The sequence below is a fragment of the Lipotes vexillifer genome, unplaced genomic scaffold, assembly GCF_000442215.2.
Source record: "Lipotes vexillifer unplaced genomic scaffold, Lipotes_vexillifer_v1.1 scaffold314, whole genome shotgun sequence".
In the NCBI taxonomy this organism is placed as follows: domain Eukaryota; kingdom Metazoa; phylum Chordata; class Mammalia; order Artiodactyla; family Lipotidae; genus Lipotes; species Lipotes vexillifer.
The window spans coordinates 1,686,677-1,712,569 of record NW_006777107.1 but is presented as its reverse complement, the minus strand read 5'-3'; the positions used below and the strand labels follow the sequence as shown (position 1 = coordinate 1,712,569).

The following is a 25,893-nucleotide window of genomic DNA, read 5'->3' as shown; positions in this document are numbered from 1 at the left end:
CCAACCCATAATATCAGTCATTACATTAATTGGATATGAAAAGTCACTTTCTCTAACTTGCTCTGAATATTGGTTTGAATAGAACTGTAGTAGGTTTTCTATTGATTTTTTTCCTTAATTTTATCCTATGAAGTAGAATTAGTGATTTATGTCTCTGCTGGCTGTTAGCTGTGTACCATCACCTCTCTCCTTGACTTGGCTTGCTCACCTTCAATACTAAATACTACTCATCTTTCAAGACACACTCCTTACCCTACCCACACCACACATCACCCTCCAGGTGATCTTTCTTCTTGTTCCTATCTGGATGGAAAATCTCTTTCTTCTGTATTCCCAAAGTATGTCATCATAACTCTTAGGACATTCATCACTTTCTCCCTCTAGATTATAGTCTTCTTCTTACCTAGATTGCAAGGTTCTTGAGAGTGAAATTCATATCCTATTTATACTTGTATAGTTATTTTGTTTGCTGTTCAAAGCAATTTATGAAGTAGATCTTAGCCTTACTTTAAGGATAAAGAAACTAAGGCTTAGATACATTAATCTGAAACTGGCAGAACCTAACTGTGATCCTGAACCATAGTCTTCAGAATTCATGCAACTCCCATCATGCCACCTAGCCTGAGTCCTCTGATATCCTTTGCCTTGATCACTACATGTATGTTGAATGAAGTACCCTAATATAAAAAGAGAAATAACCTGAGGTCTATTTCAACATTTTTTATTGGTTTGTTTAAAGGAATTATATTAGAAGAAATGGTTTCTATTCCAATAAAATTACCACCCTACTGGTTTTCTACATTTTATTTATACTTTATCCATGGTTATATGTATGCCCTTTAGTGTAAGTTGCCTTTGACCTTCTTTGCATGGAAACAAAGTCTAAATAAGTAAAAATATCACGAAAAGGAACTTCTGCGAGACTTTTACAGTCAAAGAAATTCCATAAGCTCCAATAATATTCTGGACCATATCTTCTGGATTCTTCCAGCTTCCCAGCTTTTGTTGGGAGCAATGATAATGCTGCCTCCTAGCTACTTAATATGGTTCTGAATAATAGTGACCCTGCTTTTGGCTCTCTGCTTTGGGATTTCAACCAGTGACATCTGGAATTGTATAGAGGCACTCATCGTTGGCCTGTAGAAGAATCTGTTCTACCTGCTGAAGCCCAGACTTGACAGAAAGCCTTACACATAGCATGGTAGGCTAAACCTCTCTTCCTCCTAGCAGCAAAGTACTCAAAGTGCCCCTGGAATGGCAGACCAGGCAGCTTAGAATAGAGCAGTTAAAAACAAAAAAATAAGTTCAATGCTAGGAAGAGAACTGTTCATTAAAGAGCTACCGAGAAGCAGTAGGAAACACCAAAATGTTGAACTATTTTGTGAGGCTCTCACTGAACTCTAGGATGATACCAGCATTGTGAGCACAAAATTAACATCATGGACCATCAGGGTTACTCTGGGGGGCCGATTTAGTAGAAAGAGAATGAAAAATTGGTAAAAGAGTACTACTTCCTATGTTCTTTTTCTGAGAACCAGAAGTAGTTTGCCCCATGCTAATTTGAATATGTTTTTTACAAACCATATCACTACAATGTGTTCAGAAATTCGAAAAGGTCAGTAAGTGCCAGTATAGGTAAAGAGCTGTAGTAGTATACAGAAAGATCTTCTGTACTATAACAGCTTTCTCACTCCTGTTTATCAGTATGATATCATTAAATTCACTCTGGGCTGAGACTTAGTAGATCTGGGTCCACTCTAGTTTTTGTGATCTTGGCTACTTTGGATTTCAGTTTTCATACCTATAAAAATCAATAGGGGGGGCTTCCCTGGTGGTGCAGGGGTTGAGAGTCCGCCTGCCAATGCAGGGGACATGGGTTCGTGTCCCTGTCCGGGAAGATCCCACATGCCGCGGAGCGGCTGGGCCCGTGAGCCATGGCCGCTGAGCCTGCGCGTCTAGAGCCTGAGCTCTGCAAAGGGAGAGGCCACAACAGTGAGAGGCCCGCATACCGCAAAAAAAAAAAAAAAAAAATCAATAGGGGAACCAAGTGATTTCTAAGATTTCTTAAAACGCTGTTACTCTTTTTGACTATGGAAAACATTATAGTTTACTAAGTATAATAGTGTTCCACAGTGCTTAAAAATCATACAAGCCAAGAAAATATAAATATATGTGATTTTAATGAAATGGCATGTATATACTCCTGTGAAGTCCATGAGAAAAATGAAATAATTTTTTTTTCATAGATCTTAGCTGTTTTTTCAACTTGTTTTTACTTAATTAGTTTGCCTTTTAAATATTTGTGAGGATTTGAAGACATTAAGTTTAATTAATTTAAATCTGTAGTATAAAGCTTCAAAGGCATATAAACTGCTCTGTTAGCATGAGTCAAATAAGCCTAGGCATGATGTATCACTTAACTTGGTACTTAATTACAGGAAAATGAAAAATAATGGAGTTTTTATTGTCTTTAAAAGTTATCTCTCCCCAAATAAGATGAGTCATTTAAAAACTATGTGAGTAGTTTATGTGCAAAGCACTGTTCTAAACTCTGGGGGTATAGTGTGAAAAAAAAAGGCAAGGTACCTTGTATTATAAAAGTTACACTGTTGAGAGGAATGATAGAGCAAAAAAAAGTAAATGACAAAGTAAATGATAGAAAGTAAGTGCAAATGGGATTATACCCCTTAGTGAACTCTTTACAGGTCAGGAGTACATTAGATTTCCAACACAGAATGTCCTATTTTTTTTTTTTTTATAAATTTACTTTTTAATTTTTGGCTGTGTTGGGTCTTCATTGCTGTGTGTGGGCTTTCTCTGGATGCAGCGAGCAGGGGCTACTCTTCATTGTGGTGTGTGGGCTTCTCATTGCAGTGGCTTCTCTTGTTGCAGAGCATGGGCTCTAGGTGTGCTGGCTTCAGTAGTTGTGGTGCATGGGCTCTAGAGCAGCACAGGCTCAGTAGTTGTGGTGCACAGGCTGTGGCATGTGGGATCTTCCTGGACCAAGGCTTGAACCCATGTCCCCTGCATTGGCAGGCAGATTCTTAACCACTGCGCCACCAGGGAAGTCCCAGAATATCCTAATTTAGTGGTGATTCTTGGTATTGGTTTCCGGTTTTGCAAACTTTGTAATTAGGGGTTATTATTTATCTTAAGTAATGGCAAATGAAAAAGAGATGAGAAGGTAGCTTTTATGTATTAGAACATGAAAAAGCTCATAATTAGATAAAGCTAAAATACTTACAATCTTACACCTATAAAATACACAAACTGTCTTTTGCCTGATTACAAATGCCCTACAAGAGTCGTTCCTGTATTGTGTTTACTGTTTACAGTCATTACTAATTTTTGTTTGGTAACTACTGTCATGGTACCTGAAAGAGTGACTTTTAAAAATCTGTTTATTAGATCATTAATATATAGTACATTTAGGAAATTATTTTGCTTTTTACAAAGTGGTGATGTTCAGGGAGCATTATATAAATTATGAATTATGAAATCAACTTTTTCAAGGAGAGGAAAATAGAGAAAAGACTAACCAGATTCAAAATGGGTTTTAAAACCTCATAAATTTTCAAGATCTTAAGGAAAAATAGTTTGATAATTGATAAATTCACCCCTAGTCTTTGAGTAAAATCCATGTATTAAAACTTGCCTTAAGCACTGTTATTAGAGGATTAAATTTAGAGGTTATGCTTTTCAGCTGTCTAGCTCCAATCTTTGATTCTCCTATAAAAGAGCTCAAGTCATATTTGGTTTCGCTTATTTTTCTAAGTACCTGATCTACCTAACTCCCTACTTGAATAATGGGAAATTAGATAATAATATGCCTGACTGTAATTTTCTAATGAAAGTTAATGCTGTGACCCTAAAATGACTTTTTAATTACTTTTCTTTCTTTCTTCTCAACCACTTTAATCACTGTTCATTGCCAGTGACAAGAACATTAAGAAAGAACAGAAGGTGATAGAGGAAAGAACGAAAAGAAACTTACTTGGTATAATTTGGGAACAGTGCTATGAAAGTGTTTCATGTTTCTATCACAATGAGTATTTAGCTATAAAAACTGGTTGATTCTAGGTATCATTACTTTTATTTCGGGCATATTCAACAAAGGAGAAGAGCATAGTTCAGGATTACCAATTTCTCTTATCCTTGGCTAGTCTGCCAAGAAAGCAGGACTGCTTGGGTTTGAGTATGGCTTGAGGCAGGGAACTGTAGGAGAAGCCAGGCATTGAGCATTGCTGAGAGCTTATCTGCCAAATGACAGCCAGGCTCCCAGTATATAAATATAATTAATCTCTGAGGCTGGATCATCCTCAAATCACAAATGATTCAGCCTGTGTTTATTACAGTGACATTCTGACCACCATACAGATTTTAAAAAGGGGTTTCAGGTTGTCTGTTGGTTATAAAGGTTCTTATCTGAACAGTGAGCCTAGCAAAAAAGAGGCTGAAAGCCTAGCACCAATGCTTTGGTGCTGAGTCCATTAATAAGTCTGCCGTCACCATGAACTTGCCTGTGCTTTGTTTGAAGATAAAGTGATATCGTGTTTCATTGCAAAATGATTATGCAAATGTTAGGTGGATTTTTATTTCTGTAAGTGTAACATCATAGAAGTCTTGATAGAATGAGTCACAAAGTAAAGGTAAAGAATATATTTCCTTCATGGGGTACTGGCCTACAATAAAAATGATCGGGGGTTAAACAAAACAAAGTCACCCTCTGTTTTTCAGAGAATATTAAAAGTTTACTTTAAATGTAAGACTACAGAATCTCAACTCCTTTTCTATCAATATTACCTGTGGGGCTTGTATCCCCCAAAATACTGTGATGTCAGCTTTGGTGGATAAAAGAAGGAAGGTAGGCAAGCTAGCTAGTGGGCAAGACATGTACGTTGACTACAGTGCTAGATAGAATGAAATAAGTTCTGTAATACAGTGTTGCTCAAAATATCTATGTTGAAGAACCATTTTTTCAAAACTCTGAATCTGTCATGGGCTGATACTTTTAAAACAAAAAAAATGAATTACTAAAAGGAAAAAAAGACAAATACGAGGCCAATTTTTTAAAAAATAAATATATCAGACATAAAACTACTGTCAAATTGCTTAACAATTCCTAATTGCTTTCTCTCAGTTTCTTTCTATGTCTGATCACAGACTGGTAACCAACAGTTTGCAGACTGCCACACTTTGTAGCAGTGCAATAATAGGAATAGACAACTACAGTATCCCCCCCGCCGCCCCTTATCTGCGGGGAATATGTTCCAAGACCCACAGTGGATTCCTGAAACCCCAGATAGTACCAAACCCTATATATACTGCTTTTTCCTATACATACATACCTTTGATAAAGTTTAATTTATAAATTAGGCAACAGTAAGAGATGAACAGCAAACCATAAACAAGACCAAAAGACAACCCTCAGAATGGGAGAAAATATTTTCAAATGAAGCAACTGACAAAGGATTAATCCCCAGAATTTATAAGCAGCTCAAGCAGCTTAATAACAAAAACACAAACAACCCAATCCAAAAATGGGCAGAAGACCTAAATAGACATTTCTCCAAAGAAGATATACAGACTGCCAACAAACACATGAAAGAATGCTCAACATCACTAATCATTAGAGAAATGCAAATCAAAACTACAATGAGATATCATCTCACACCAGTCAGAATGGCCATCATCAAAAAATCTAGAAACAATAAATGCTGGAGAGGGTGTGGAGAAAAGGGAACACTCTTGCACTGCTGGTGGGAATGTGAATTGGTTCAGCCACTATGGAGAACAGTATGGAGGTTCCTTAAAAAACTACAAATAGAACTACCATATGACCCAGCAATCCCACTACTAGGTATATACCCTGAGGAAACCAGAATTCAGAAAGAGTCATGTACCAAAATGTTCATTGCAGCTCTATTTACAATAGCCCGGAGATGGAAACAACCTAAGTGCCCGTCGTCGGATGAATGGATAAAGAAGATGTGGCACATATATACAATGGAATATTACTCAGCCATAAAAAGAAACGAAATTGAGCTATTTGTAATGAGGTGGATAGACCTAGAGTCTGTCATACAGAGTGAAGTAAGTCAGAAAGAGAAGGACAAATACCGTATGCTAACACATATATATGGAATTTAAGAAAAAAAAATGTTATGAAGAACCTAGGGGTAAAACAGGAATAAAGACAGAGACCTACTGGAGAATATATACACTACCAAACGTAAGGTAGATAGCTAGTGGGAAGCAGCCACATAGCACAGGGAGATGAGCTCAGTGCTTTGTGACCGCCTGGAGGGGTGGGATAGGGAGGGTGGGAGGGAGGGAGGGAGACACAAGCGGGACGAGATATGGGAACACATGTATATATATAACTGATTCATTTTGTTGTGAAGTTGAAACTAACATACCATTGTAAAGCAATTATGCTCCAATAAAGATGTTAAAATAATAATAATAATAATAATAATAATAATAATAATAATAAAATAGAAAAATTATAGCAATATGCTGTAGTAAGAAAAGTTTTGTGGATGTGGCCTCTCTCCTTAATTAACTTCTTCAACTCTGCCACAAATTCAGCAGTGGCTTCTTCATTGGCAGACTCAGCCTCTCCAGTAATTTTTATATTTTTCTGTCCAAACCTATTCCTGAATCTTTATAACCATCCCTTACTTGCAGTAAATGGTGTTAACACATTTTAGGGGATCCCTTGCTGAAGTCTTCATGTGGGCTCTGTTGCTTTCTGGTGCCACATGTTACTACCAACTGGAGCATGTTTTCTGTTTGTGTGTCCCACCCACAAATTTAATGTCTTTTCCATCTTAAATAAGCAATTAGCATGCACTGTGTGGCCATAACTTCTGCAGTTTGAGGTGCGACAGCAACACTACCATGAATTTCTTTTTCCTTCTTCACAATTTCATGGATAGAAGATTCCTTATTACCACAGATCTTAGCAGCATCAGCATACAATTTTTGTTTGTTTGTTAAGTGGAGAATTTCACCTTTTCACCTAAAGGAAGCACTTAAGGCTCCTGTTTGGCAGATCTGAATTGCTAGCATCACTGCTTCTGCGCTTGGCCAGCGATTTTTATTTTGGCTGGCCAAAAATTAATTCTGTTATTTCACTAACACTTTGCAGGTTATTACAGTCTATAGTTACACGTGACACACCTGTAAATTCTTCCAGTTTTCATGAAATGCTGTCTTCAGTCCACTCTTCTGTAGAAACAAAGGAGCATTCTCCAGCACTGTTTCATTTTCACTTTCCGTATCAGAATCGATCACTAAGGTTTTTTTGTCTTTTTGTTGGTCTAATACTCACATCATCTGAATCAGAACTATATTCTGAAAAACTATGATTTTCTGAGACATTAGTATATATGTCGCTCAGACAGTCAGAGAAAGTATCTGCATAAAATTCACCGGAAAATTCTTCTTCACTCAACATTTCGCAATGCATCATTTTTGAAAGTTTTACGTTTATAATATACACAAGATTGGAACAAAAACCTAACGGAACAAAATGTGAATGATAACGACAATCATAAGTTGTATAATGAACCCTTGATCAATTTTAAGCTCTAACAACTTCTCACGTTATGTTAATTGTACCACTGTCTAAAAACGTATTGATACGTCTTCAGTCAATAACGTTCCGGTAACAAAAGACGAATTAATACGTCTCCAGTCAATAATGTGTTTAAGTAAAAATAAGGGTTACTTGAACACAAGCACTGCAATGTACTGCAACAGTCAGTCTGATAACCAAGTTGGCTACTAAGTAACTACCTAGCTGGATAAACTGGACAAAGGGATGATTCGTATCCAAGGCAGGACTGAGAAACGGCTGGAGATTTCATCACGCTACTCAGAATGCAATTTAAAACTTAGGAATTGTTTATTTCTGAAATTTTCCATTTTATATATATATATATATATATATTTTTTTTTTTTTTTTTTTTTGCGGTACGCGGGCCTCTCACTGCCACGGTCTCCCCCGCTGTGGAGCACAGGCTCCAGACACGCAGGCCCAGTGGCCACGGCCCACGGGCCCAGCCGCTCTGCGGCACGCAGGATCTTCCTGGACCGGGGCACGAACCCGTGCCCCCACACCGGCAGGCGGACCCCCAACCACTGCGCCACCAGGGAAGCCCTCCACTTAATATTTTTGTATCATGGTTGACCGTGTATAACTGAAACCATAGAAAGCAAAAATGTAGATATGGGGTGGCTACTGTATTATGAAGTTTCAGAAGCAGAAGTAATTTAATTGGGTAGATTGGGAACAACATTATGGAGGAAACAACATTCAGTGCTGCAAAAAGTCGGTAAACCCTTGGTATTCACACCATAACATTTTCAGTGTTGACGCTTCTAAAACAAAGCCAAGGTACATGATCTGTAGTGATTTGTGACTTTCCTAGATTTCAGGTTTGAATTTAGGAAGTGTGCCACTGAGCTTGTACAGGAACCTAACCTACTGCTGAGGATCTATATCTTTAACCTAATCTTGATTCTTATTTAATACACTTTGTCATCTCTTGAGGTAGAGGAGGAAATTTCACTGGAGTCTAGCTGATATAGTCTGGGCTTGGTTCCAAGCTGTGGGTTGGGACTACGTTGGCTCCCCATATCTTTCATCTTCCTTAGATCATTGGATATCTTAAGCAAAAGTGTGGAGCAATAGCGGGCATGTCCAACTGCAGGAGCGCATTTTAAGCCTCTGCTTGTGTCACAGCAGTCACATGTCTAAGTTCAAACTCAAGGGGACGAAAAGTCCAGTTTAATGACTATGAGGCAAGGGTGTGTATGTTTAATAACTACCTGGGAATGAAGAACTGGGATCATTACTTCAGCCTATGACATATTCTATAGTGGGATTTTTTTTTTTTAATTTGGGGGTGTAAGTATACTTTTCTGAAGTTCTCTCATGTGTCAGGAGTCCATTCTGAGAAGATATTCTGCACAGTTTCATAGACAGCTGATATTTCAAAGCAGGGTAGTCTTTGACCCTTCTGAAAAACTATAAAGGAAAATTGGCCTTGGGGTATCCTTTACTTGATTTTTAGAAGGTTCTTTTTTTCATTTAGTCACTCTTCTGTTAGTTTTGAGACTAACAGACTTTTCCAAATTCATCCCAGCTAGGTCATATGATCTCCATGTGAAGAAATGTAGAACTCATTTCTTTGGAAAATGTCAAGTTGCCAAAGGTTTTTAAGAGGAGTTAAAAAATCTGACCTTTGAAATACTACAAGAAATTGGAAATAGATTCTACAGATATTCAAATGATGCCATGTGTTAGACTCTGCCAGTGGTAGCAGAATAGAAAATTATCCCAAGAGAAATAGGCAGAAATTAATGGTAGAGGGAGGCAAGACAGATTTGAGTGGCTTAATATCCATATTTCTTTTAAGATGTCACAGGTAAAAACAATTGAGATGTTATTTGTTGGCACTTTTCTCATGGACCAGATGAAATCAAGCCAGAGGATGGAATCATCCAGTGGACCACTGTTGCCCACTCCTCTGGAACACAGGGAGTTTAGAGGGAGAAGAACAGAACTTTCATAGGTTTGAATCCCAGTTTGACACGCCCCTAGAAATTTGGACAAGTTTCTTAGCCTCCTTGGCTTTAGGGGACTTATCGGTAAAACATAGATAATACCTCCTTATTGGGTTATTGTGATATTAAATAAAGTAATGCTTGTAAACACTTAGAACAGTGCCTGACATATAGAGAGTACTTGAACAGTGCCTGACATATAGAGAGTACTTGATCAGTGTTATTATTAATGTTCTCTGATCGGTTTTGTTTAGTTGTCTAGACCTTAGTATCAATAAGTAAATGTTTGGAGAACCAGAATTGCAGGAAGGTTATCAGCTTTAGAATTCTGGGTTCAGTCTTAGCCTTGGTACTTACTGGCTATGTGAATTTGGCAAAATTATTTAACCCTCTAATCCTCAGGATCTTTATCTGAAAATGTATTGCAACCATCTATCTCATAGGGGTATAAGAATAATTGACATGAACATTTTAAAGCACAAAGTATGGTGCCTGCACATACAATAAATAGATGTATCATAATCATTATCAAGAAATCCAATTTAGAGGGAAGAAAATCCTGCATAGATCTTCAAACCATTTAACACGCACCTGAATCTATCATCAAGAATTTTATGACAACACGCTTTCAGAAAATTATTGATACTTGATGCTTTGTTGGACACAAAGAAATATTTAAAATTCAATAACTGGAATTTATTAAATTATTAGATTTCATTTTTTCCTTTTTATAATTTGCAAATTATTTTGATTTTAATTTTTTTTGATAAAAATTAAAAATTTGTAAGTGTTTCTAGTACTTGTTTGAGTACATGCCATGTGCTAGTCATTATGGGAAAGATTTCAAAGCTATATTAATTAGGTTCCCTAGCAGGGGCACTTGATTTAACATTACCAGGTACTTTGGTCCAGTATAGGAAATAGATATGTTTTCCTGAATAGAATCTTCCTCAGAGTTTTTGGGGTAAATTGCAAAAATGGCTACAATTCTTTGCAGCACCTCCCATTAAGAAATGGAGTCTATTTTCCTACCCTTTGAATCTGGGCTGCTGGTAGACAGTGGTAGAACTGATGTTGTGTGTGCTGCAGGCTTGGCCCTCACGAGGGCTTGTTTGCTTCTAACTACTTTATTGGAACCCTGCTACTATCATGTGAACTAGCCTAGTCCGGCCCACTGGAGGATGAAAGATGACATAGAAAAGATGAAACATCTCAGCTGAGGTTCCCCTATATTAGCTGTCCCTAGCTCACCTGAAAGGTGACTATGGATGTAGTGAGCCCAGCTCAGACCAGAAGAACTATCCAGCTGAACCCAGCCCAAGGTGTTAAACTGCAGAAGCATGAGCAGAATATCATGACCGGAAACTACAGAATAAATGATTGTTATTTTAAGCCATGATGTTTAAGGGTGGTTTGTTAGGCAACAGATCGTAATTTATACCCCCTCTATTGCTAGGATGTAAGTCTGTCTTCTCAGCCTCCCACAGTGAGAGCTATGGAAAAGGTCTTAGAGAAGGCTTTTCTTATTCTGAATTACCCTCATAGCTCTCTGTACATAAGAAAGAGTAAAGAATCAGGACACTGTAGCTTCCCTGACATCATTGGTCACTTGAGAATGGGCCCCCTTTCTAACCTAGTCAAATCTAATTTTGATTTTGAAAGTTGTCTATTTCCCCTGAACCATAGACAAATCTAAGATGGTGCCTGTGTACCTTTTGTAGTGACAAAGTCCTTGGGATATAGTTTAAATATAGAACAAAAAGCATGTGAATCTAAACCACTTCTCTAATAGATCAAAAATCAGAAGATGGATCAAAAATTAGTTAAGGCACTTAGGTTTACACAACACATCATATAAACATAATTCATTTTTTTCAGAGTAAGGGATGGTGTGAAAAGGCTGAACAATAAGTAAATAAGAATAAGGCATCTGGCAGTAGGTTTTCTGTATCTCTCCCTTCCTTTCCCAGTTTCCAACACTCCTATCTGTGCTATAAGACTTTGGTTTTGCTCTAAATACACCTGAATGCCAATCCTGGGCAAAAGTGGAAAATGAGAAGGTTGTCTTTTTGTGCCTTTTACCCCCAATTTTCTGTGAAAGCCTTCTCTCCTTTGGGCTTTTCTCTCCAGGTTCCTTTGGATGCTCATGATTCCCTGGGCATCCTTCTCTAACAGCTCTCTCAGCCAGTGCCACAGGCCTTTCCCTTCATTCTGGCTCTGAAAATATGCCTGTACTGTCCTCTTTTCCTGCGTGTGCTCTGATTAGATAGGCAATTAGTGGCAATAATCACTTAATTGTATAGTTATCCTCACCCCACTCCTATAACAGGTTACTCCTAAAGAAATAATACTATAGCCCTTAGGCCTGGTAAACAATGGTGGTAATATTCAAGTTTTGGGATATGCAGTCTTATTAAAGGCTTCTCAATACACAGCACTATCTGTGGAATCCACTCTTTAGAGCCAGCTGTGGAGGTAGTGACAAGACCAAATTAGAACTGTTTGTCATGATCTAATTCTTTTAAGAGACTCCTACAGATGGCTTTTGGAATCAAGTTTTTAAAATCCCTTTTATAGCTAATAATTGGGAGTCTCTGAGACCTGTGTATAAAAGCAAATGCATTACGGAGTCTTTCCACTGAGCCAGAGCTCAGCTTATCCTAATTAAGAAGCCATTTCATCAGCAATTGTAGCCTGTGACATTTTTGTATCCTGCAGAGTTAGGAGGAGGCCCTTTTTGAGTAGAATTCGCAGAGGAGGTATTCTACTGGTGAACATCTCAAGTGACTGCCTTTAGGTAAGAGTTTAAAAATAATTTGAGAGTAGTCAGTTTGAAAAACGTTTATAAGGAGCCAGCATAAACTGAACACACAATACATTTCTTTTTATAATTTGCTACCTAAAATAAGTGCAGTCTCTTAAAAAAAAATCTAAATTATTTCGTCCCTAATAATACGGTGAGGATACATTAGGTTTCGAAAAAGTATACAGTACTGAGAAGTTGGTTATGAACTGGTGACTATAAATACTACCTAATTTGAATCAAGTAATTTACATTCTGATATCACAAAGAAGTGCTATATATTTTTTCCTTTACTTTCCATCACCAGAAGAGTTATGTAATAGAATAAGGTTTATATCAATCTTTTTCCAGTTTTATTCTCTATTCATTAAGGAGGACTATGACATATAAAAATTGTGAAATTTTTCTCAAATATATTTCTAGAAATTTCTTGCTAGTCAAACCTGATATTTTGTATTCTGGTTTGTGGCTGTGTTCTAAAACACAAGTATGTGTGCACACAAGTGTGTATGTATATACATTGAGATGGTTAGAGAATAAGACTTAGAGACTAAAAATCATATTCTACCCTGTCTTCTGGAAGACTGTTCCCTGATCTTGACTGAGTGAACAGTTAAATTGAGGTGAATAAGAGCATTTATAAAGGAATGAGCAAAATTTTGTTTTACTATGCCCCTTGGGGTGAAGACACATTTAAATATTTGAAATGGAAAAAAATAAAGTCAGGGGTGGTAGATAAGCACACCCTATATCCTCTCCCTTTGTAAAGTCTGTCATCACAAATCGCTTAGTATTTAAAATCAAAACAGAATAGAGGCTGTGGTAGACAGTCTCTAAGGTGGCCCCCATTGATCCCCACCTCCTAGAATTCGTACTCTTGTATATTCCACTTCCCTTGAGTGTGGGCTGGACCTGGTCAATTGCTGCCAAGGAATATAACATGGCAGATGTGATGGTATATCCCTTTCAAGATTAAAGACTGCAGCTTCTGTCTTGGGTACTCTCACTCTCTGTGGGATCACTTGCCCCTGGGAAAACCAGCTGCCATGTCATAGGTGCCAATGTGAGAGAGCTTAAAAGTGGATCTCCTTCCAGTCGAGCCTTGAGATGACTGCAGCCCTAGCTGACCCCTGATTGCAACCTTGCAAGAGGCCCTGAGCCCGCCCACCTAGGTAAGTCACTCCCACCTGCCTGACCCACAGAAAGCTATGAGATGACAAATATTTGTTATTTTCAGCCCCTAAGTTTTAGGGTAATTTGCAATTAATACAGAGGTTTTCCATTATAAATCTCGGAATTTAGTGATTTGAAAAAAAAATGAGAAGGATTATTGCAGTTTTTGCCTCATAGTAACCCCTGGACACTGCATAAATGTATGGATTCGTTTCTATAATGTAGTAAGTAATTTTCAGTACTAGTGATGTCTCCATGTTTTGAATAAAGATCTTTCAACTCTGAGATTCAATTTGTTCATTTGTATTTCGTTGTTTCTTTTAAAACATTTTTTCTCTTGCTATAACATTGGAAGAGACCTATTTTGCATCAGGACCCTGGATATTTTCCTTGACTCCTGACCCATTATTTGAGGGCCGTCTTGTGTGCGTGATTAATCACCTCAGGGCATTCAGTGTTAGTGCAGCTGACACAGGTTTCTTATAATCAGTCTCAGGTTTGTCTAGGAAGGAGAGCTCCTGGCTGGTGACGAATAAGCAGTCTTTCAGATCAAAATCTATTGTTCTACAGAAGTTACAGATGAGGCATATTACTCGTTTAAATTATTGCTTATCTTCAAACTCTCATTTTGGAGAAAAAAAGTGGTGACTTTATAGTCAAGAGCTCAGGATTTAGAGTTAGAAATGCCAAGATTCAAATCTCAGCTCTGCACTTGGCATATTGCCAACAAGATAGCTGGGCAATCTTAGACAAATTTCTTAATCTCTCCAAGTCTCAGTGTCTTTATTTGTGAAATAGGAGTGATAACACTTTCCCACAGGTTGTCTTGAGAGTTTCATAAGGTGATGTATGTATTGTGCCTGGTAGGTATTAACATCTTAACAAATGGTGGTTGAGGTATTTTTACTACCACTTCCACCTTCACAACTACCAGTACTCATTAAGAAAAAGCATAATTAGAATTGCTTCAAGGTATCCTACCAAAACTAAAATTCATTATTGTTTCCTAGAAAAAAGCAGCAGGATCTACCTCTGATCTTCGTCAAAAACGTTACCATATTTATTGAGGTTGTATGGATGTCTTAGGTAATCTGCTGCAATTTGATTACATCCCAGATTGAAGTAGACAGGTTGCCTTGGTTACAGTCCTTGTATCACTTACCTAATACTGGTACTGACCTAAGAAATGTAGGGGAAGACTGGGTGGGAGTTATCTATTTAATTTGTTAAAGTTCCAGGAAGATTGACCCAGTACCTCCAGAATAGAATTTATTATAAACTATTTAGACTGAAAGATCACTTGTTTCCTTTTCTTTCCTATCACAATGATTTGTTAGTGATGATTTACTACTATGTGTGAACAAAAAGGTGTCAGTCCATCTGTCTCACAGTGGATTTTATGATACAAATTCATCATGTAGGGCTCTGGCTTTGTACTTCATGTGCTGAAAAGCTGAAAGGATGTGGAAATGAATCCTAGAATCTGCTATGAAGACTTTTATTCCCACTTACTTCTGAATAAGTGGTCTTGAAAACTAAAGACCCTTCATTGATTATTTTATTCTTGGCTATAATATTTTGATCTCAAGTTAAAATTATATTTCTATTTAAAAAAATTAGTTACTAAATATTTATCTAACCCAGGGTCTTTCCATGTTCATGACCTATGTTTAGGCACTGGAGGTTAAGAACAGGCATTCTGCAATGCAACTGACATTGGGCCCGTTAACAATTTTCTGCTTTCTTCATCTGGATGAAAATGCAGATAATAATGAATAGTTTTCATAGAATTGTTATGAGTATAAAATGAGATGATCCATGTAAAAATCTTATAACCATGCCTGATAATATAATTGCTCAATAAATATTTGCCATTGCTCTTATTATCACCATCACCCCTGCCAGAGCCCTTTTATTTTATTTTATTTTATTTATTTATTTTGCAATACGCGGGTCTCTCACTGTTGTGGCCTCTCCTGTTGTAGAGCACAGGCTCCGGACGCGCAGGCTCAGCTGCCATGGCTCACGGGCCCAGCCGCTCCACAGCATGTGGGATCTTCCTGGACCGGGGCACGAAACCCTGTCCCCTGCATCGGCGGGCGGACTTTCAACCACTGTGCCACCAGGGAAGCCCTAGAGCCGTTTTTTAAAAAAAATTTTATTTTTTATTTTTCTTGTGAAAAGCAATGGGAATTCCTTGGGGTAAATGTGCTATGTCATAGATCATTTGATAATTAAAACAAGTATTAAATAAATAGATAACACTTTTTGGCATTTCTACAAATCTCAGGCTGTGTAGCAGGCGTCAGGAATTCAAATATGAACAAGAAACTCACAGTCTAGTGGGGTAAATGGATGTCATAGTATAGAAAAATGGGACTAAATAATAGAATTTGAACCAAGACCAATAGGAATTCAGAAGAACTTTGCTGAGGATAGTTCAAGGAAGGTATCACCAAGTAACTGCTGTTTGAACTGGGTGTATAGAGAGTAGCATTTTACCAGATGGAGAAGAGGAATGAGATCCAGGCAAGGAAAAAGCTCGTCTAGAAGCAGAGCACGGCTGGAGGGGAGGGGTGTGAGGAAGGGAGCTGTAGGAGCAAGGGTGGTGCCAGGTTGAAAAGGCTTTTTTCTCTCTGCCAGGCTAAGACATGTGAAATTCACTGCACTCATTAAAAATATCTAACAAGGAGAATGTTATGATCATCTTTGGGTTTTATTAAAATCTGGGAGCAGCACTATGACATTATATGAAAGGAGTGATTAGTTTGGAGAGCATGTTCCCAGGTTGATGTGATAGAAGTTTGAACACGAACTGTGGAGTGGAGATGGAGGAGGAAACTGTAGGTTTTAGAGAAGAGACCAGAAAAGACAGGGACCTAAAAAGCATGGCGTAGACGAGGATAAAGAAGGCCTCCTGGCCCGAGGTTGGGTGACTAAGTAACGACTTTTTCTTCATTCTTGTTCTCATGTATTTCAGACTTGAGTAAGTGAGAGATGGGAAGTTTTCATTCTTATGAGCAAAGGAAAAGATAACAGCAATTTTAGTAAGAATGATTAATCGTGGCTCTTAATCACAATAAATTATTCTCACCTATAAAGGGTTCTCACCTAAAACACTTGGCAAACTATAGAAGTTAAGGGATGCCTCTCTTTTTACTTTTAAGTCTGGTTTTCTATGCAACCTAACCTTTTTTTTTTTTTTTCTATGGGGGGTGGTTACTGAAAATCTTAGTAGATAATGTGAAACAGGCATTGAGCTAAAAATCTAAAACTGTTTAAAATCTGTCAGAGAGATTAATGGAAACATATCGATTTGGGTTTGGGTGGGGGGAACTTCACAGATTATACCAGGTTTCTAAAAGAGCCACGTGCTGAGAGGAATTATTTACATAGAAATGCAGTTCCTTTGTCCAGAATATTCATTCGTGTGAACAAGATCTAAAATGCCTAAGAGTATAATATGAATGCATGTATGTATACATATATATGTATAGGTAGATGAATAGAGATGTACAGAGAGAGAGAATATATGTGTATTTCATATAATCTACCTTGGTCAGCTTCATTCCAAGATGATTAAAGAAGTCTTAGTAACACTTGCTTGTTTAGTAACCACATATGATTTTTTGCTCCAGAGGGAAATTTGGTTATGAAAACAGCATGAATCAGATGATCTCACCATGAATACTGAATAATATCTTCCAGACCCAAATTGTATCCAAATCAACTCAGACTATGTTTGAAATACCAGATGTTCTCTACTCTTCTTTCCTCTTTCCTTAAAGTATCTGACATGCAGTACCCTTTCCTGGGTCATAAGGGTCACTTGAAATGTTGCCAACCTATCTGGTTGCCTGAAATTATGAATATGGAGAAATTGAACCCATTCCCATTTCTTACTCTAAAATAAGCAGGAGATGATGGATGTTTGGAGGCACAGATCATAGTGCTATAAGCTCAGTATCTGGATCCTATAATTAAGGATATTTTAAAAGTCTTACTTGTCTATGACTAGTATTTCAGAATAAATATTATACGTCATTTTTATTTTTTCAAAGGACCTTGATAGGTATTCCTAAAGCGTGACTGTAGTTTTTCCAAATATAGTCAATCCAAAGAACCTGTTTTCTTGGACACCGAAGAAGAAAAATTAATCTGTCATAACCTTGTATTGATGCTGGCCAGAATGCGTTACTAAAATTATATGAAGAAGACAGCTTTGGGACTTGTGTGCTTATGAAAAAACATGTGTTTTCAGGCACCAAGCATTGACTCTGCAGGGAATACTATATCACATTTGCTGTTGAAATAATTATGTGCAACAGAACTGTGTCTTATCCCTCAGAACTTAAATTTTTTGTTTCCTATGTGTACTTTATAAACTACTATTCCAAGCTGAATTCCAAATTATTCTGACCTGTAAGAGCCAATAATATATTAGCTTTCTCAAATAATTATTTTCTATTTAGTGTTTAAATGTTGAGCAGATGACCATGCTGAATAACAACTAAGATGAAGTTAATCTGAAACATGATTTTCAGTCATAATTTTAGAATTAAAAGGTGTCTTGGAATTGATCTAGTTCAATTCCTTCATTACCTAGATGAAGCCTAAAGAAGAAAAATGACTTCTAAAATCACTGGACTTGGCAGTGATATAATACCTTGGGGCCAGATCACAGTTTTCCTGACTCTCTTCCAGTGCTCTTTCTACATTTTCACTGTTTAGCCATGTAATTCTTGATCATTTCCTTAATACCTGGTGTAGCTAATTCTCGTGACATATGACATATGAGCACACATATATTGGTGTTTATATTACTCCAAGGATCTGAACTTCACGTTCTAAGCAGCCAGGCTACCTTAGCTGAGGAGCTAATACTTTCTGGACTTCCCTTCCTCTCTACCACCCCCTCCCACACACCATGGGTATCATTAAATAACACCTTCCCTGTTCTCATCCCTCACCAAGAATTCTCCAGCCCAGAAACCTGGGCAGAAACTAACCGGTAAGATCCAGATGTCTAAGAGTAGCAGCCATGGCTCTGGAGGAAAGGAGAAGGACCCTGACCAAAGGATGCAGTCTGTGCTGCGGGTAGGGGGAAGGGCAAGGTATAGTGAGAAGAATTCTGGATCCTGGAGTTAAGGGAATCCTGAACACAGAGTAAGGAGGAAGAGAAATTGGCTGAGCCCTTAGGACAGATGGGGTTCCTGACCCTCAAACTGAGACTAGGAAGAGTTGGGGAATCCCAGCTCCTGTGACCTCTGCCCAAAAGGTCTCGGAATAGGTCTTGAGAAACTGTGCCTAGGGCAGCTCTGGCTCTGAAACTCATTTTACTACAGAGTAAAATCCGTACATTTTACTTCATTTGATATATGTTTGACTTGTTAAAGGGAGGGTAGCAGATGCCTGGATGCCTAAATTGGCATGGGAACAAAAGCAGAAGAAAGTTGCCTCACACCAGTAGGGATGTGTCTGCTGGGGTGCAATTTTATCATCTAAATTGGATTGAACAGGATTAGAGAACACATTGCACTCTGGATTATAACTTAGCCTGGAACTAGGCACATCGACGAAACAGGGAAAATGCTGGAGTGTGACCCACAGATCTTTGTTATCTGAGTGGCTTTGTGCTTTTGTATCCTAACTGAGGTTGATAAAAAGGGTAAGATTATGGAAGACGTATCCACCCAGTAAGTTGCATAAGTTAGAGATCTTCAATGCTGGGTGTCAAGGAGGTTGACTTTTTATAGCTTCATTTACAGGGGAAATTTAATAAAATTCCCTTAAAGAGAGTAAATTCATTGCCAGTCTGAAACTCTCTAATCACTTTAGCTGCTAACAGTGGTTTTGAAAACTAGGTGCTTTTTTGGTTTGAGTGTTGTTTTTTAATTAGAACTGCTTCCTTTGGGTTATAGCAGGAGAGAGTGTATCATATTGCCATGACCTCATTCCACTCTCTTTCATTTACTTGTTGTCTCTTTGTGATTTTTGAGAGTCCCCTCACTCCTTATGTCTGGGCCCTGGGGGAAGAGGAAAGTGTGTGTGTTTGGGAAGGTGGGAAGGGAAGGGACATGTTCTTAAGGTGGTCACAAACCCAAATTGCAGGAAAGAGCCTGTATGGAGATTAAGGTGACCTTCCAGGCAGGCCGGCCAGCAGGGGTGGAATAACATTGGAGCGGTGCTTTCTGAGCTTTCCAGGGCAGACTGCAGAGCCCTTTTTCTCAAATTACTGCTTTTCTCAGAGTCGGGTCTCCTGAAAACTAAAATAGCTAGATTCTCTTGTCTTTTGCATAACACACTTTATTTCCGTGGGTCTCCCTAACCCTGAGGTTTGGCCAGCAGAACTTAAGAGGGGCTTTTGCCCCCCTCCCCCCCATTCTCCACCCCACCCCCATTGCCTGCATGGCTTTTCTCTAAAGCTTCCTCCTTAGAGTATCATCCTTTCTCTGGGAATGTCTTCTCTGTTAAATCTGGTGGCCTAAGACACCGTACCAAATTGTTCAGGAGATTTATTTCTTCCTCAGGAAAAGGAAAAAAAGAGAGAGAACCCCCACCTGGCCTGCTGCAAGGCTGGCTGTATCACCTCTCAAGTACTCTAAGATGTCCTCAGCTCTAACCATCCCTCTTCTGTCACAGACTTCAAATATGGTGTCCCCTCTGCCTTGAACATACTTCCTCCTCCTCTTTACTGAGTTAGATGTTGCTCATCCTTTCCAGCTCAGTTCAGCTATCACTTGTTCAAAAGAGCTTTCCCAACCTCCCTGCCTGATTCAAGGCTTCTCTTTATAGAGGCCTCAAAGTCATCTCCATTGAGACGTGTTGCAGGAGGCTTGGGGCCTGTAGTTCTTTTCCTTGAAGCAGAAATGAGGCAGGGAATCTTTTTAGAAAACGGAAGGGGTCCCACTGGACACCCTATAGAGTCTGCCCCAGCAGCACTAGCACAGTGCAGCACAAGTCAGACTGGGTTTTAGGTTAGCTTGCTGTCGACTAGCTGTACGACCAAGAGCAAATCAACTCTCCTCTGAATTTTAGTTTCCTGATCTCTTCCACCAGGGGGACGCCTAGGCCTGTCCCGCACTAAGAATATGTGGGGCAATTTAAAAGAGTAGATGTTCATGAGACACCACCAGTTCTAATAATTCTAATAAATAAACTGATAACCATTTTAAGAAGATTGAAAAGCAGGTAGGAAAGAAACAACTTGCCCCTTTCCAAGGCTGACTTTTTAAATCAGCAATGAGCTACACCGAGGCCTTAGTGTAAAATCTCTGGTGACTAATTGAGGTTCTAGTTATATTAGCTGAGCTTCCGAGTTTCATTCAGAAATACAGAATGAGATGGTATTGGTCCAGTATGTTTATGGTATTTTATTAAGGCCAGTGTTGCTCAGACCAGATGATTTAGATTGGAAGGCAGGCAAGAATTTGTTTAGGTGGCCATTTAACTTAGAGGCAGAAGCATACTTAGTTCTCCACTATTATATAAGCCAGTAACTCTTTGTTTCAGGATTTTATACACACTTACATATAAGTTTGTGTATGTCTGCATGTTCTCTTTCATAGGATAAAATGTACTTCTTACTGTGAATTATACACAAGAGAGTTTGAAGCAACTGATTTAAACTAAGCTATGTGATTAAGCCTTAATAATGTAATCTTAATTTTCATTTGGGATCCGAGTTTAGCAGGAGATGCATGAAACACAGTATGAGGTAAATCCATATACCAGGAGGATTCAGGATTGTTACCTCTCCTGTAATGGGAAACTAGAAAGGGCTTGAAAAAGAATAGACCTCTTTTTAGATTTGCTGTTCATTTTACTGTGGATATCGTAATGGAGAAAACTCTTTAATTATGTTCCTTGCAAAAGACCAGAAAAGACCAGAAAACTAAAATAGCTAGATTCTCTGTCTTTTGCGTAACCCACTTTATTTCCGTACTGTGAACTATAATGATCAGTGACAAGGAAATAATTTGATTCTTTCAAAAAAAAAATGTCTAGTTTTAAAGTATACAATTTAGAGAATTTTAAATCTTTGAAAATTGGTAATGGAAACATGGCAAAGGTGACAAAGTTTAGTTAATGCTGGACAGATTTTTATCCCCTTTAGAAAGTATTCTTGAGAGGGTATACCTTTAAAATATTGTAGGTTCTCCTAAGCAGCTGGGTGGACCAGCTGGTTTTGAATATGCACTTAGTTATCATAAGAGGATGTGGTCATTTTCTTCAGGGAAAAATGGAAGGGCTTCATTTAAACTTCAGGGCATGGTCAAGCTGATCTTTCAAGGAACAAGTTACAATGTGGTTTTGATTGCACAGGAGAAACACAACTTGGTCAAGCTACAACAGGGAGCCACTGAAAAAATTCTCTCATCTGGCTTGAACTCTTACTCCAGACACTAGGCCGTAACAAGTTTGTCAGCAGTCACTGATGTGATATTTAAGCTACAGAATAATCGAGGCACTGGTGATTTGCCAATGTGCTGAAGCAAAGCCAGTCAATCTTTTTTACTCTAGTATCAATAGTTGGGTAAAAGAGGTTGCATTGCCTTCTTGTGTCCTTCCCTCATCTGCAGCTCCCTCTTCTTCTGCTTATTAAGTCATGTCTCAGGAGTTCCAGAGGGTTATTGTTCAATACGGGAAGGGGAAATAGTCTGCTATAATGAGGACAGTAGTACAACCCCTCCACCCCTACCTCAGGCATAAGAGCACAGACCTTGGAATCAGGTAGACCTGGAGTCAGATCTCTTCTCTACCATTTATTAACATTTTGATCTGAAACAAGCTCTACAGCCTCTCTGAATTTCAGTTGTCATCTCTAAGATGGAGAACAATATTGCCTACTTTATAAGCATTTTATGAGGTTCTGTAAGATTTCAATGAGATAAGTACTTTATCTCTATTCCTGGCATTCAATATGTTTGTTGTTGCTATTATTATTGTTATTATTATTATATTTATCAAAAAATAAAATAATATTAAATTGTATTTCCCTAAATCATTTGCATATTCCGTGTTTGCCAAAAAATATGTCATTTGGGGCTAGGCTTGCTTTCCGAGCTCTGGCTCCTCTGACTGCTCCCTGTATCTATTGTATACAGGGCATGAAGTGGCCAAAGAGATGAATTCATGACTTTTTGTCACTTGCAATATTTGTAGTCTTCTACGTAGTTGTATTCTAATGCTTTTCTATTCATGAAAAAAAGCAATAAGAATACAAAGTATGTAGTGTGTGTACTTGGAAGCGCCATTTAGTGTACCTGGGTGTCATCACTGACTAAACAATGTGACACTCATAAAAGATTTATTTGCAAGTTATATCAACAGGAGTGGTAAATGGAATTAAAGGTGTAATTTATTGAATTTTTTTTAGATTTTTTTTTTTTTAATGTAATAACAGGTTCACGTTGTTTTCTCTTTAACAGATGGGCTTAGGACATGAGCAAGGATTTGGAGCCCCCTGTTTAAAATGCAAAGGAAAATGTGAGGGGTTCGAACTGCACTTCTGGAGGTAACGTTTTGAAAACCACAACCACAATAGTAATTCCTGCTTTTTGTCACTGCTTCCTCAGACAGCAGAGATCGCTTACAGGCTACACAGCGTGGTTGCTAAGTTGTGGATCTGTTATATTCTTTTCTAAGAAGTAAAGCTATTCTGACTTCGCATCATTATTCGAACTAATTGGGCCATAGTAACTATATTTAGAATTGTTTGATTTATTTGCTCTTCTTCAGTTTCCCTATGAGACTGAAATACTGAATACGTCTCTTTTCTGAGTGGCAAATAAGTTTGTGGTAATCTTGAAGGACTATTTTATGGTAATCTTGAAGGACTCTTTTGTTAAAAACGTATAACTGCACATCTCATCTGTACATTTGCGATAAACAATAAATATGATGAATTGAGGAGTCATGTCCTAGTTCTCAGGAAATTGACTTGAATCTAGGTCTTTTCAAAATTTTCAGCTGTAAATTTACTACTGAAAAACTTTGAAACACTTGAGTTTAAAAAAATAATAATTCATCGCCATTGTTTTGGTTTGAATCAAGTGCCTATATGTGGAGGATGAATGTTAGTGGATCAAAAATGTGTATTTTGTATAGCTCTTATTTGCATGTTTTTTTAAAAATATAATCATACATCATATAAACCTAAAATTGGTATTTTAAACCTGTTCTTTTGAAGAACATAAATGTTCATCAGTGGCTGTCAAGACCGTAATAGTAGTTTATCAGTCTGTTCAAAATTAGAATTAGCACAATATTGCTAGAAGAAAAATATTAAAACGATCAACCATACATTATTAGGATGGAAGCTGCCTGTTGGAATGAATCTTACTTGAGAACCACTTTTGTACTGCGTATTTCCATAGGAAATGCTCTAGAATAAAAAATGTCCTCAGCTATTGAGGTTGTATACAGTGCAAGTTAAAGGAGAATGTAAAATAAAATTTGGGATATTAGGCTCTTTTAAAAGCTCATTTATTTAGTAAGTTTTAGGAAACAAAGACAGTTGTTTTAAATAGTGAAGGCAAAGGAAACCTTAGCCCTCCCCAAATGATGATACAGTTCTTTATCTGGAAGGAGCTAATAAGTTCCAGGGAATTTCAAATTTACAGGACTTTAATAGCTCTTCCTTGTGCTACCTCTTCAAGGGACATAGCAGTCTGTCAATATGTCTGTCACCATTTAGAAAGGTAAAGTCACTAGACACAAAATAGTTTTCATGGATTAGAATATTTCAGCTCCTAATGTGAGTGCGACTCTCATTTGTACTCAGTGAGTTTTGTGGAGAGCTGCACTGCCCTCTGCTGGGCACAGTGTTTGCTTCACAGTCTTAAAATATACTCTTTTTAGTTTGGCTATACATTTGCCAAAAACTGTTGATGAGATTTTTAAAGCTCATTCCTAAGTGATGGCGTCTTTTCTCTAAAGCAGGTTAGTTTATAGTAGTTCTTATTTGCTCTATGTTATTTTTGTATTGTAGATAACTATCATCTGATATTTTCAGATAAAAATGTCAGATAAGAACAGATATCTATGACATGAAAAATCACTTATTTATTTTAATTTTTCCACACAGTCTCATCTCCTTACCTGGGTATTGTCTGAGAATCTTCTAAGAGCCATAAAAGACTAGGGCTTTGTCATGGCCTCCAATCTAACTTGGGTTTATATAGTCAGTCCAAATGGTGTTACTTAGTAGTGCTGTCTTATTCCTGGCATTCCAGACACATTTCTCAGAATTTTTGATAATTCCTTGACCTTTTCACCACACCTGGAAGGCTTGAGGGTAAGTGCCTTTACCTCTAGATGAGCCATTTTCAGTACAGTCTCTGAAGACCTTTTACAGACTTTCTAAGGCTGGTTGTCCTGAGTGTAACAAAGATTCCAGGTCTGGTCCAGGGCCACAGAACTTCAGGGCTGGGACTGAAGTGGACATGCGGTCTCAGGATCCTGTCCACTTAGCTTCCTCCTCCATCTTCACGGTGACCCTGGACTTCTGAGACCCTTAGGGCCTCATGGAGCACATTGTGAAAATCAGAGCCTAATTATTCTTCACTGTTATCAGTCTGGCCTTCTATGCAGCCACAAGAATGGTCTTTTGAAAATGGATACTATTATGTACTTCCCAATAGCTTAAGAACCTTCAGTGTTTTCCCACTGGAGTTGATCCTTTAAGCAAAGTCTTTGGCCTTTGATGTTAAACCTCAATATCTGGCCTCTGCTACTGTTCCAGCCTCCCCTCCCATTTCAGGCACATGTGCTTCAACTACTTGGACACATGCTGTTTCCTGAAATTTCTGTGCCTTGCCTCATGTTCCCTTTGCCTGGAAAGACCCTACATCTCACCACCTGGTAACAAAAAGTCCTTCCTGTTCTCTTCAAGTCTTAGCCCAAGCACTATGTCTGAGAAGTCTTCTTTGCTCCCTTTATTAGTCAGCTCAGGCTTCTGTAGCAAAATACCATAGACTGGTGGCTTAAACAGTAGAAGTTTATTGTCTTAAAGTTCTGGAGGCTAGAAGTCCAATATCAAAGCATCAGCATGGTTGATCAAAGCATCCTCACCAGAACCACTTCCTGGTTTGTAGATGACCACCTTGTGACTGTGTCCTCACATGTCCTTTTCTCTATGTGTGTACATAGAGAGAGAGAAAGATCTCTCTCTTCCTCTTGTTATATGGCCACCAATCGTATCAGATTAGGACCCCACCCTTATGATCTCATTTAACTTTACTTCCTAAAAGCTCTGTCTCCCAATACAGTCACATTGGGGGTTACAGCTTCAACATAGGAATTTGGGGAGGGACACAGTTCAGTCCCTAGCACCCTCT

The 25,893-nt window shown here is 38.2% G+C and overlaps 1 protein-coding gene across 2 annotated transcripts in view; it reads left to right on the top strand.

The window, feature by feature from the left end:
• TES (testin LIM domain protein) overlaps positions 1-25,893 on the top strand; it is a 48,028-nt gene that overhangs the window by 4,049 nt on the left and 18,086 nt on the right. The window contains exons 1-2 of one of the 2 annotated variants that reach the window (XM_007450788.1): positions 12,300-12,346; positions 22,984-23,069. In XM_007450788.1, the coding sequence (XP_007450850.1) occupies positions 22,984-23,069 (86 nt within the window). In that variant the 5' untranslated portion in view covers positions 12,300-12,346. Of the gene's footprint in view, positions 1-12,299; positions 12,347-22,983; positions 23,070-25,893 lie in introns of those variants that run through there. The other variant, XM_007450787.1, reaches the window with a different exon arrangement.